Source organism: Poeciliopsis prolifica, unplaced genomic scaffold, assembly GCF_027474105.1.
Source record: "Poeciliopsis prolifica strain line A6 unplaced genomic scaffold, Auburn_PproV2 SCAFFOLD029, whole genome shotgun sequence".
In the NCBI taxonomy this organism is placed as follows: Eukaryota; Metazoa; Chordata; class Actinopteri; order Cyprinodontiformes; family Poeciliidae; genus Poeciliopsis; species Poeciliopsis prolifica.
In genome coordinates this window covers 744,763-757,874 of record NW_026562404.1, presented here as the reverse complement: position 1 = coordinate 757,874, position 13,112 = coordinate 744,763, and the positions used below count along the sequence as shown (strand labels likewise).

Here is a 13,112-nt window from a genome sequence, read left to right as displayed (position 1 = left end):
TATGTAAAGTGCACATGTCACAAAATGATGAATCTAAGTGAAGATTGTTAAATAAACACAGCTTTTACATGTTCGGGAGACATGCCCACCCACCAAAGGAAGGGCACATACCACTAAAGCTTGAACACAAAAAGATGCATTCAAACATTGAGCATGAATGCATGCAGACAAACACAAGCGTGTGTCCATACATACACTCAGATATGACCCACTTCCTATTCAGCACATATGACCGAATTCTACACAAAGCTACAGACAATCCTCTTGTTCGCTGTAAATATTTTCGAGGAATATTTGTTTTACTGTCTTTGGTTGAAACTACTATGATTAGAACTGTATCCAATTTGTTTGTTATTATAGGAATGACTGATTGCATATGCTGTGTTTTGGTCAATGTAGATTAAGTCACCACAGTGGCTTAATCAGTATGAATCCACATATTACTGATTAAGGATTTACACTTTTTTTATTTGTTTATACAAACATTTTTGTTTACTTTTCTCATTATAATGAGCATAGGAATGGTTGGAAATCATTGCAGTTTTCATAAAACCTAATAATATGTGCAGCATGATCTTTGCTATTAAAGACATTAAAATGGTGGCCTCCAATATTTATGTAATATTTATGTCAGTGAGTTTGTCTCAGATTAACCCTTTCCTCAAATGAAAAGATAATGTTAGAAAGTATCATCAGATTCAGTCAGATTCAATTCCACTTCCAGTAGGCCAAACAGATCAGCCTATGGCATGCCTGCCTTGTTCTTCAATGACATAAAGTATATGCAGGTTTAATTATAAAGCGCTCCCACATGCTCCTCTAATGCATTTGATACTCTAATGTGTTTGATTGCTATGATTTGTTTTTTGACTAATTCAGCGGCTCACGCCATCAGACACTTCAGGCATTATGCATAATGTGTAATGCAAAAGTTTTTGCAAAACAAATAGCCAGCAGAAACTGATTCATTGCATTCATTCATTACATTACATAAATGATCTCACATTATGCAGATGATCTATCTGCAAAATGATTTACTTGCCTCAGCATGCCAAATGCTTGGAGAACATGCCAAGGCACAACCAACTTTCTGTTTAATTCAGCTAATAAATATTTAATGAGTTAGGGGTAAAGATAAATTCACTTGAAGCCAAAGATGCTTAAGTGATCATTAAGTATGAAAATATTAGATGGTGACAAAAGTAAAAAAGTCAATTAACATTTTCGTAATGCAGTGAGAGACTGTAAATTTCATGTGTTATTCCAATGTACACATCCTAAACAAAATAGGAGTCTATATAGGACCTTCCAACCTCAAAGCACATTGTAAAGGACGAATGTTTGAAGATACTGTGAAAGCTAGTGAGCAGCTTTAAGGGATTGGTTGCTGTAAAGCCAATAAAGGCTTTTACACTGATTATTGAGAAGGATTCTGTATACATTTCTTCAATATTCCATGTTTAAATTGACTGGGAAAAGAAAATACATGAATATTATTAATAATTGTTTTACATATATTCCATAAGATACCTGTCTCATTTCAGATTTTAAACAAAAATCAGAAGCCTAATAATGGCATTGATTTTATGCTGCACTTATTGTGGTTCACCTTTGCAAGCTGAACACTTGGAGTGGCTCTAACTAACAGCAGCCTGACCTGCTTTATGATTCACTTAGCTAATTATTTTACTGCTTATGTAGTCTCCTAGGTGGTCAGCTGAATCTCAATACACAGAAAAACATATAACTAGATGTTAATGCCATGGTAAAAGAGATACAGTGGAATAGTGAAATCTACATTGTTCATCCTAATACCCACACATAATACAAAAAGACAGCAGCACATAAGTCATCACACATTCAGAACCACATTACAGCATTTGATGTTCAAAGTTTACTTCAAATTTTTCTCAAAAATCAAACGATTTTAGACATGCACACAAACACTCAGAGATAAAAATAATAATAATAATATTAGAGGAGCATTCGGGCTTACTTCATTTTTTAATACTTGTTTTAGATTAGAAATTTAGAAAATAACTCATACATTGAAATTTTATCTTCATACATGAAACAGGGGGTTACTAGATTGTTGAAGCAGAATAGAAGTGAGTCATAATGACACTAAAGTGATTGCAGATGGTCTGCAAACTCTCAGGCAATAAGTTTATGAAATACCGACCATGTCATAAAGATGAATGTTGAGCTAGAATATCCATATGAATCTTATGCTAATCGATTTGTTCTCTAAGCCGTTCAAAATTATTCATAACTATTCATAACAGTGCGAGAAGCACTTTGATGAATCCAAGACTCTGCAGACGATTGTGGGTGAGAATAGGAAAAAATGAGCACCAGAAGCAACAGGACCTCCTGGTATTTTTAGGATACTTCCTCTGACATTAAATGTTCTCAATATTTTATGGCTGAATGTGTTCTGAACCTCATGAATTTACTCAATGAGCTCTTTCTTTTTTTTTTTCTTTTTTTTTTGCCATTCAGAGGTCCTTTCTGTCAAGGCCACAGTGGACTGCCCCTGCAGATGCCCACCGCTCTCCACCTGTCACCTCATATCTCTGCCTCCACCTCCATCAATGAGCGCTCGGCCCAGCAACGAGCCAACCAACCACTATGAGCCTGTTGCTACGGCAACTGCTGTCTAGGGGATAGTTCTTTTGTTTCTCACAAGTTTCTCATAATTCCCTACTTACCAAGTATTTCTTCTTCTGCTAAATTCCCTCTGCCAGTTTCCTACATTCGTCTGCCTTCCTGCTTCCCTCTTTTCAGTCTCCCTCTCATCTCTCTGTCTTTTGCACTCTGCATCTTTTTCTTGCCCTCTTTAAGCACCACCATCCACTACATATAGCTTGAAACTAATCTGCAAAGTCAGCAGTATTTGCAACTTTTTTTTGTCAAAGTTCAACCAAATGTTCAAAAACTGCCTTAGCAAGCTGAATAACAAGTGTTTGTCTCATGCGTAAATGTAGATAAAACGTACATTTATATAAATACAGGCTGTTGCTGCTTGGCTTGCATTTTGTTTGTGCAGATGGTATTTAAAAATTCATTTAGAAAACATTAATATCAGTTCAATATCAGTTTTTCTGCAGCTTCATACAAGCCTGATTGTAGAAGCAAATTTTGGTTTATGTAGCCTACAATAATAATCTGTAGTGCAGAATGCAGCATCTTGTTAAAACAGTTCAAGCTCTTTTAAGGCAATTTTTACATATCTAGAAATGTGTTAAACAATAAGCATGATTTGCTGCCCTCTACTGGACAAATATGGTATTTTTTTAACTACTAATGAGTAGATGACAAATAAAATCCCTGGCATTAAGGATCTCAACAATGTCATGTAAAAAATAAATAAAGATTTAAGAAAATATACTATTTGAATTTCTTAAAATGTGAGACTCTCAACCTTCTCAGTAGAAACACAAGGGATAAATCGGTGCTTCAAATAACAAGGATATGATATTGTGTGAAGCGTAATTAAGGTAAATATAAAAATTGCTCAGATGAAAATGAGACCCAAGTTCTACAAAATATTTATGAATATTTAAAACTGTAAGGCTGAACATGTTGCACCTGGCTCTCAGGCCTGTGCAACATGTTCTACCTTAAACTCATGTGGGTTTAAGGTAGAAGTGTAACAGTGTTTTTCTCTATTTGCTTTTTTTTTTTTTTTTTTAATGGATATTAAAAAATACAGGTTGTTTCTGCAAACACTAGCAAAACTGTTTTGTATGCTCTTACAATTCTGCACGTTTTTGCAGTTCTGGCTTACAATCTGGTTCAGTGTGTCCCCCTACTTCCTGTCTTGCAGAGATAAACTCCAACCTGCAAAACCATGAACAGCGAGCAGCTATAGAAAATTTAATATGTTTTTATCATGAAAAGTTAATCTATCCTCCCATCTCTCCTAGAATTACATTTTTGGGGCTTTATGTTACAACAAAAAGTTTTACAATGCTGATTAAATGAAATGCAGGCCCTCTTGATCTGTGAAAGGCTCAAACTGTCATTGTTCACTGCTTTTATCCTGATCTGTATCTTACTGCAGGCGAAGGGCCTTTGTGTGAGCATGCTTTATTTCTGATTTTAAATCCTTTAGTGCTTGACAGTTTCATGTTGTTTTTATTCCCTGCAACACTGTTAAAAGTATCACACAGATATGAAATGTCAGTGAATCTAAAATCAATCATTTCTGTTAAAGTGCACAGCGGCATGGGATTTATGGGGCGGTGTCTCTGATCTTTACTTAACAGCATGCATGGACATGTTCTTTTTCTGAATGTCGGTGTTAAGTTGAGTCACCTGTCAAGATGTTTTCAGCGATGACTTTGACCTGAACCTCCAGCGAGTGCTTGGACGTGTAACTGATCTCGGCGGAAACGTGGACCACCTCCCCGATGAACACGGGCGACAGAAACTCTGTCTTCTCCACTCGAACCAGAGCTGCTATACATCGGTCCTACAGAAAAGGAAATGAAAGGTTAGCATAATTACAGACAGAAGTATAAAAGACAAGTCATTTTTCTCATGATGCAGTTAAACACTAATAAACTTACAGTAATAACTCTGGAAGACATCGTGTATCATCCCAGAATGCTTCAGCAAACTAATAATAATGATTTCTTTATCTCAAGATTATCTTGGCGGTCAGACGGGTTTGTTATCATCCAAAATTCAACATAAATGACCACCAACTCAACTCCTGTTCAAAACAGAATAAATGTCTATTTGTAAATGAACTTGCATAACATTGACATAAAAACTTTGTAATTTCAGTTTCAGTCTGCAGCTATGGTGTTTCATCATCTGTTTTAAATTTATTAGCTCAGAAAACTATTGAAAACTTTGTCAAATTACGTAGAGTTTCACGTATTTCTAACTTTGCGTCCACATTTTTTTTTTGTTTCATTGGCGTTAACATTTGAAGTTCAGCTACATTTCTCTCTGATCAAAGATTAAAGTTGTGTACTGAGTTTTTTTGAAAATGTATTAGTGTCACTTTGAAACCCTTAAAACTTGAACTTAGTCATCAAACTCTGATATGAACGTCACTGAAGATGAGATGATAAATAGAGCAAATGTGGGCTAAAGTTCACCAGGTGAAAAGTGCAATCACGGCAGTGAGTCAACTCTAAATGTCATCTAAAAAATTCCACACCATGGATCACTTAATGCAATCTAAAATAAAATGGATATCTCAAATAAAAAATTTTTTTAAAGTTTTGTTTTAACATTTTGTAACAGACTGAAAATGAGCAAAGACAGAAGTGGTAAGACATGTTTCAAGGCCAGGATTTTGTGTTCAAAGTACTTTCAAAATGGGAGAGCGGAACAAGTGATAAAGGCATTTACAACAGAATGGAGCATCATGCTGCTAATCGTTTCATGCTTGTGCTTGCAGTGCTGCACTGTGGGGATTCAGGGCTGAGAGGACTTGCTAATTTTTTTTTCTATCAATTATATGGAAGCAGAAACTTATTCCAGATCTGGATTTAATACTTTCCCACTGGAATAAAAATAATGAGGACTATATGTATGGTCAGTACTTACTCCATTCTGTGTGTTGCAGTGTCTCGTGCCGACGATGCTTCCAGCTTCTTCGATCATCTTGAGGATTTTGCCGCCGTGAACGTTACCCATAACATTGGCGTCATCTGGCAGCATAACCCTGCAGCAAAGCAACAGACTAAGTGTCTGAATCTGGTGGTAATATGTCTGCATTAATAAATAATTCTGGAGTAAGATAAAGAACCCTGTTATGATGCCGCCTTGAGACATCAGTTACCAATTTCAAGGTCTACCAAACTTTTATACAACTATGTTTTCAGAAATGCAAAAAACTTCCTCCATGCTAGTAATGGATACTTTTAATAAGATGCAGTAAAAAGAGTCAGTGACCCAATTTGTTTTTATGGAGTACAGACTAAAACATCACGCCCCCTCCCCTACTTGTTTCTGCACACTTCCAGTAAACTGCCTGAAAGAAAATTAATACAGTTTTCCCTCATTTACAGCAAAGATGCATTTGGCTGTTTCATGGTGAAAAACACAAACAATGTTGTTATGGAAAGCAAAGGAGCCCCGCCTCCACTCACACGCTTATATGTCTGTTAAAAAGTTGACCTCAGAGTGACCTTTAGTGGACAGTTTGATTAAGAACTTAGCAATCACTTTGCTATTACAGTGTTACTCTACAAAGAACAAAACAAGCATTGCTGCTTTTTCCAATAAGCATTCAAAAACTGACTACATTTAATAACCGTTTGTTTTGTTTTTTGCTCAAGTATTAGATAATAAAATTGCAACCTTCCTTCAGCATTATATACTTATTTTTCTCCTCTAAAAAACAGCATCAAATTAACTGTTGTATTACATTTTAGTAGAAATTTCTTGTCATCAAGCTGTGATATGTTTCAAGTTACCATACTATAATAATTCTAATTCTTGATTGTATTTAATTGGCATGGATCAAGTCAAAAGGTACAGTGCCAGTCTCTCAAAGAGAAGAAAGACTCACAATGATTAGTCACAACTGAAGCTGATAAAGGTTACTCCAACAGATTGTTGTGTCCCTGGTGGGTTTTAATTGCTAGAAAACGGTAAAGCAAGAGAAAGTATCTCCTTCAGCCCTGTGAAAACTTGTTCTCTTTTTTAACATTTGTCATAGTAGAAGAACGGGTCTAACAAGCCCCACTAATCTTGTGGATCAGACAGTAAGTAATGTTTAACAACAAAAGAAAGCAATTGATAATGAAAAGAAATCCACGTCATAAAACCATTCTTAATCTTTTACTGTGGTGTGGTTTAGTTCCCATAAAACACTCCATTCATTCAGCTTCTCATGAGTGCAGAAGACTTCCTGTAAAACATTTTTCAGGTGGGTGGGGAAAATTAGTTTTCAGCACTGAAAACGTTTGATTCAGAACAAAGCCAAGTGACTTTCACAGCTATGCACACTATAAGTATGAGATAACAAAATGGCAATAAAAGCTAGCGTGAAACTTAACTTTTAACAGATGTAGTATGTGGTATCAGTGGAGGTATGGATGTTGTAACAAGTTTAGATATGAAGTTAAAAACTAGTTTGAAACTTAAGATCAGTGAATAGTTAAGGTTTTAAATTGTTCTTTGTATGAATAGACTAAGCGCGTTTTTTTTTTTTTTTTTTTTTTTTTTTTTTTGTTTTTGTTTTAAAGAATACAACAAAAAAGTCTCAGTGCAATAAAGTACCTGCTGAGTTGGAATTTCTTTACCAGCTCACATCCAGCTCCCACATCTTTACAGTCGTCCCTGCAGCCTGGTTGACTTTGACTAGTCTTTCGTTTTTCCATCGCTGCTACTGTTTTGTCCACTTCATCTGCTGCCTCTTTACAATCCATCTTCAGACCTTGCTTGACTCTGTTCTCTCTGGAAGCCTCACTGCCACTGTGATGTCAGGTTTTGACAATGTTCTTACAACTGATGTTATGCAGGGTAAACCACAAGCCGGCTTAAACATATGTCAGAAACCAGACGATCTTGGCACACACTCAACAACAGACAAATGAAACCGGACGTCACCGGAACAGGAAGAACAGGAAATGTGTCAAACGATGACATCATACAATGACATGAAAAAAATTACGCAATGTTGGTCACAATTTTGTTTTGTAACTAGCCAATAGTAAATCGTAAAAAGTAGCCTGGATTTTCAATTGGCATGAAGAAAAAAGAAATCTGCCTTATGGTTATGTTTGTAATTTCCTGTTCAAATGTGGTTAATAAAGTTCACAGCTAAAACAAAAACTTATCTGCTAGAGTAATGCTTTGAGTATTCTTGTTTGTTTTTACGCCTTTTACTATGTTATAGCAGTCCTACTCTCGTATGAAAAGCTTTTATCGATTAGATTTGAAACTAGAGTTGGGTTGATTGCTTCAATCCACACTGAAATGAGCTTGAAACAATTTATCTTGTGCCTTTTTAGAATTAAACTTTTGATTTTACAAACAAATTAGCTCCTTTATTACTCGATTGTTTTTTTAAAAAACAATGCAGTTACAGAGTGAAGAAGGCAGAGTTATCCTCAGTATCAGGAGGGAAAAAACAACCCATAAATGTTTCTAGAATTTTAACAAGACATTTCCTTCTAGGCTATTCTCCTTTTCCCTGAAACCAAACAAGCCAACTACTTTTGCTTATTTGCATCCACACCCACATGTGAGTTGTTCTTGCTTTCTAAAATAAACACGCATGCAGTGCTCTGCGACGCTGTAGAGTACAGGTCAGTAGAAAGGAAGATTCAAAGAAGTGCAATAGATCAGCTCCGGTCATTCTATGTATACATGTAACTTTACTGACTCTTTGATCGTCTAAATGTTCCATGCCTGAATCACTTCAAAGCTTCTGCAGGTTTAAATGCTGAAATGTTTCAAGCTCTGACTGCGTTTAACTTGTTAAATTGGATGTATCCTAATCAGTACTCTTAAGTTTATTTTATATGAGAAAAGTGTTTCATAAAACAGCCAATGTTCAGTGCCTTGCAAAAATATCCATACTTCTTTTACAGTTTATGTCATAGACCTATACAAAGTACTGTATAGGGAGAAGGAAAATTATGTGTGGCACAAGTCTTTTTGGACATGATGTATGTCTATCAGCTTTTCACCAGATTATGCAGGGTTATCTCTTCAATCTTTGCACATTTAGAGGTTTTGCTCATTCTTCTTCGTAAAGCAGCCCAAGCACAACTTGCCACAAATTCTGATTTAGACAGAACTCTGAACTTTGGCAGACCCACATTCCTCTGTCTCTATACCAATTGTTTTGCTCTCAAAAAGGTTTTCATATAGGATTGTTTAGGTTGATCCGTCCCCTCATCAACGCTAACCAGTTCCCATATCCCTGCTAAGGAAAAGCCTTCCTACAGCATAAACCTTAGTCTCAATTTCTCTCTTCACATCCCAGTAGAATACATTTACTGTGTTACTTATTTTTGATTCAATTACCGTAATGACACATCAAACAATGTGAAAACCCAATGGCATTGGTAGGTTAAACAATGTAACTGTATACCATTGGTTAGCTTGAAGCTAGACTGGGATGTGACGACCTCAGATATTAGAGACACAGTATTGTGAGTGAGCTATGTAGCGCCCTCTGCAGGCGAAAGAGAATAGCTACATGGTGAGTTTATTCATAGAAGGAATCTTATTGTTTTAATACACCGGATATTAGATTAGCATTCATTACGGCGTAGTCTGCTGAATAACTGTTTCTTGTTCATCTGGATAATAGCTTTAAAACATAAGTCCAAATATTTTTCAGGAATCACAGGACAGGAAATATCAATCTCTTGCTCTTAAACATGCACCTTTATTTTAGCTTTTAGGCTTTAATTAGCTGCCCTTGGCTGTTAAAGCGCTTCCTGCCAGCTAAGGTCCTTAACACACCGGAGGCAGTTAAGGACACCGGTCCTTAACTGCCTCGGTTTAATAAACCGAGGCAGAATACACATCGTGGGGCTCCGACTTAAAAATAAAAGGTAATGTTTTCAGGACTGTCACAAAGGGGACGAAGTGGACATCTTGTGTTAGGACGAGGAGTCCCGAGCGGCGGATTATCCGGGTTATCATCCGGTTGAACAAACGGTCACACGGCGGCGCGAGCAGAAAGCGCTGTGCTCATCACTAGCAACAACCAAGCTAGTCTTACCTTCACCTCACATGAGGAAACGGAACCAGGGACGTCATACCTGCATAACTGGATAGAGGATGCTTCGTCCATCCCCGGCGACGACATGGTTTAGTCTCCCCTGGGCTGCCGGTGTCGTGTTCCTGCGTGACACGGAAAGAAATCAGGCAGACTCCCCCCTCCTCGGCGTCCCAGCGCTGCTGTGGTCACCGCGTCTGTTTCAGGACTGTTTAAAGGGGGAAAGTAGTAACGGAAGCCGGAAAAAAATATTGACCATTTTATTCAAATATTTTTAGCAAAGTTCATATGCTTGGTTTACACTTTATAAATCAAAGAAAACTTGAATGGCGTTTATATTCTGACCTAATGTCGATTGAATGAGATGTCGTTGGGAAGTAGGAACTGAAACATTGTCAGTACTTTAACTCACCAGAGGGGGGCAGCAGAGGCCGCTCAAACATCACCCTCACCAGTGTTATATTTTATTATGTCTATAGGTGGCGCAATTGAACTAAACATTTGTCCCACAGCAGTTCATGACAGTGTGATTAATCATTAATTCAATAAAATGCCCATGTTGATTCACATTCTATGCTATATTTGCACCAATATGTAATGTTACATTATCAATCTTTATTTATAGTCTCTTTTTAACAGACAAAGAAATCAGTCTGTGTGCTTTAAACTTCAATTGCTGAAATAAATTTCCTTCAATAACATATGCAGTAGTTTGAAAAAATTAAAGCCAACTCTAAATTATAGAAACAGTTTAAATAAGCTTGATAAATGAGTAAATTGTAGTGAAAAGCACAATATATTAAAATTACACCTGTTTACAAACCAGAACATAGAACACAAGAAAAAGGCACATGTCAAAAAATAGGAAGTGCTTTATGGGGTTTTTTTCTCCTTTTTAGGGTGTCTTTTTATTTAGTTATTTTCTCTTAGCTCTTAAAACCAGTTTCCCTTTAATTTTAGCTTTAATTTTAAAAAAAACAAATTTTTATTGATTTTATTTTTTTTATTCATTCATTGTTTTTAATGCAGCAAGCCCATCTCCACTAAGTGTGCACGGAGAAAAATAAAACAACAACTCAAGACGTAACCACGACATCGTAGTTTTATTTATGTACATTATATACACAATAGGTGCTGCAAATGGCAAAAGTACAGCACGTCCCCAAAAAGAGATACTCTTACAGAGACATTTAATGCCTACAAAGGTCACTCGCACTGACTCAGAACTCTGAAGTCTGTCGTGCAAATGCGTACACATAATGACCCCTTGGGTCTTACAGGGCTGTTTCAATAGCCCTTCATCATTCAGTCCAGCGGGAGGACTAAATATTGAACCTATAACATACATGCGGATTTGAGAAGAATACGACTGTCTAACATTGTCAACTTACACAAGACAACGGACCTGCGCGCAAAACTCAAGTATATAATACTGAATCAAACCATTTCAACAATAAGTTCTAAAGAACAAGACGTATTTACAAGTAATTCAACTTAAAAGTAACACATCATCATTGCATGATTAAAGACTCTTAACTGTGGAACTCTACCAGGGTCTCCACACAGCAACGCGGACTGGCTGCGGGGCTGGCTGCGCCGGCCGGCTCTCCAGACCGGCTCTGACGCACGTTTTCAGAGTCAGGAGTTTTTGATGGAGCAGAGGGAAAGCCCTGGCGTTGTCGGCGCAGCATTTCAGGCAGGTCGGCGCGCTGTTCGTAGACGTAGACTTCTGGACGAAGTCCTCGACTCGCTGGCGCGCCTCCTCGTCCAGGCCGGTTTTGGGGAGCAGCGCGGGGACGCGCTGGAGGCAGGCTTTGAAACCTTCTCTGTAGCTGTCCGCTGGGCCTAGAAAGACAAATAAACGTGAGTTTTTTGGTGGTCACAAACGCAGTACTGATCAAAAAGATTTAAAGGCGCAGGATTCTTACTCACTTTTGGCGTTAACAGGAGGAATGTCACTGAGGAACTTCACGGTCATTTCCAGGATGTCGGCTTTCTCCAGCTTGGAGTGGCGGGTTTTCTGTTAAGAAACACGCAAAAGCGAATGTTAAAACACGCAGAGCTCAAACTTATCTCGAGTTTTTGGAGCCACATTTTAACTTTTGATATGATAACATCAGAATAGAGGGGCTTACGTCTCTGCCTGTGAGGGGAAGAATGAGATTCTTCAAGTGGTTCAGGCTGTCGTTGATGCGGGCGCGCCTGCGTTTTTCCATGAGGGGTTTCATAGTCTGAAGAGAACACAGATAGTTTGAGTTTACATTCAATTCGTATGGCTAAAAATTTGAGCTGATCCAGGAAAGTCCAGTCATTTAGCTTACCTTTCTCAATTCCAGAGCCTCTTTCTTTTTGGCCACAGTCAGCCTTGGAGAAAAAGACTGGAGAGTGTCATAGATCACGTTTGGAGACATTTCTCAGTCTCGTCTTTATACCACAGAAGCGTTCAAGAGCTAAATCGGGGAGGATGTGTCTCTAACGGACTGGCGGTTCGGTATTTATCCAGGTCTGCGGCGTCGGTTTCCGTGCGTCACGGCTACGCCCCCAAGCCGACTCAAACGATCCGGACTGGCCGGTACGAGACAAAAACAACACAAAAGCATTGCATTTAATAAGATAACCATCTGTTCACAATTTTAAAAAGTATGTGGAAAATAAATTGCGTGTCTGCAATTTGGTCCACAGACATAAACCAAACAAAAGCTGCGTCAGAAAGCTGGAGAAATCCGTGCGTAAAGACGCACAGCATTGCAAATCATAGGGTGGGGAAACTCATTTTCAAAACTCCCAAATAGATAGCAATACCACTGTTTCGATTATGCTTAGTGGTTGAATTATTATACTTCTTTGAACATAAACTTTAATATTAGTGCGTAATTGCGCACGCTAAGAATATAAACAAAACACAGCTTTGGTGCCTCTCGAAGTTTGACATAAATAACAAATAACTTGAGATAAAATGTTTTTTATTTGTGTATACGTGTTTCCAAACAATATTTCTGTGACGCATAGATAAGACTTTTGATTATGATTACCTTATATTCCTTTTGCTGATCTTCTCTGATCCTCTTTATAATATCAAAGTTTAAACTGTTCCATGTATTTTGAATGAAACTCCAGACCACGGCAGGATGTAGTACGTGCATCACTCGCATAGGGGTCAGGTTTGTGTGTGTTTAGAAAATTATCCCCTCAAACACACACTCCGATCACACACCCAAGCCACGCTACTTTTATTTAACATCTGCTCCTATACTGACAACAATAGCTCAGCACATCCATATGACGTTTTTATGCAGTTTTTATCTGGGGGTTCAGTGGGGTGGGGTCACTACCTGTAGGGAGTGTCTGACTCCAGCTACCGCTTCAAGCAGAAAGGTGGGGGCCGAAAACTCGCGGGATAAAGAGG

General features: G+C 37.8%; 2 protein-coding genes across 7 annotated transcripts in view; both read right to left on the bottom strand.

Moving 5' to 3' along the window:
- acot7 (acyl-CoA thioesterase 7) overlaps window positions 1–10,067 on the bottom strand; it is a 45,976-nt gene extending 35,909 nt beyond the window's left edge. For 2 of the 5 annotated variants that reach the window (XM_055049819.1, XM_055049820.1), the window contains exons 1-5: window positions 10,052–10,067; window positions 9,750–9,914; window positions 7,249–7,443; window positions 5,569–5,686; window positions 4,321–4,477 (exon numbers count right to left, since the gene is read on the bottom strand). In XM_055049819.1, the coding sequence (XP_054905794.1) occupies window positions 4,321–4,477; window positions 5,569–5,686; window positions 7,249–7,443; window positions 9,750–9,796 (517 nt within the window). In that variant the 5' untranslated portion in view covers window positions 9,797–9,914; window positions 10,052–10,067. Of the gene's footprint in view, window positions 1–4,320; window positions 4,478–5,568; window positions 5,687–7,248; window positions 7,444–9,709; window positions 9,915–10,051 lie in introns of those variants that run through there. The other 3 variants (XM_055049822.1, XM_055049823.1, XM_055049821.1) reach the window with 2 other exon arrangements.
- Window positions 10,068–10,849: 782 nt separating this feature from the next.
- LOC129372493 (transcription factor HES-2-like) lies at window positions 10,850–12,148 on the bottom strand. 2 transcript variants are annotated; one of them, XM_055049855.1, is made up of 4 exons: window positions 12,028–12,148; window positions 11,842–11,937; window positions 11,639–11,726; window positions 10,850–11,551 (listed from the first exon to the last, which is right to left on the bottom strand). In XM_055049855.1, the coding sequence occupies exons 1-4, from the start codon at window positions 12,115–12,117 to the stop codon at window positions 11,253–11,255; spliced, it is 573 nt and encodes a 190-aa protein (XP_054905830.1). In that variant the 5' UTR covers window positions 12,118–12,148; the 3' UTR covers window positions 10,850–11,252. The 2 variants fall into 2 exon arrangements, with proteins under 2 accessions (XP_054905830.1, XP_054905831.1); XM_055049856.1 differs by having other exon boundaries at window positions 10,850–11,545.
- Between the last annotated feature and the right edge of the window lie 964 nt (window positions 12,149–13,112).

Excerpts from the sequence above, each read along its gene's own strand:
- LOC129372493 (XM_055049855.1), bottom strand. The coding sequence starts at position 12,117 with ATGTCTCCAAACGTGATCTATGACACTCTCCAGTCTTTTTCTCCAAGG. Across the intron at positions 11,938-12,027 it reads AGGCTCTGGAATTGAGAAAG|ACTATGAAACCCCTCATGGA; the intron begins GTAAGCTAAATG and ends TGTTCTCTTCAG. Across the intron at positions 11,727-11,841 it reads TTCCCCTCACAGGCAGAGAC|AAAACCCGCCACTCCAAGCT; the intron begins GTAAGCCCCTCT and ends GTTTCTTAACAG.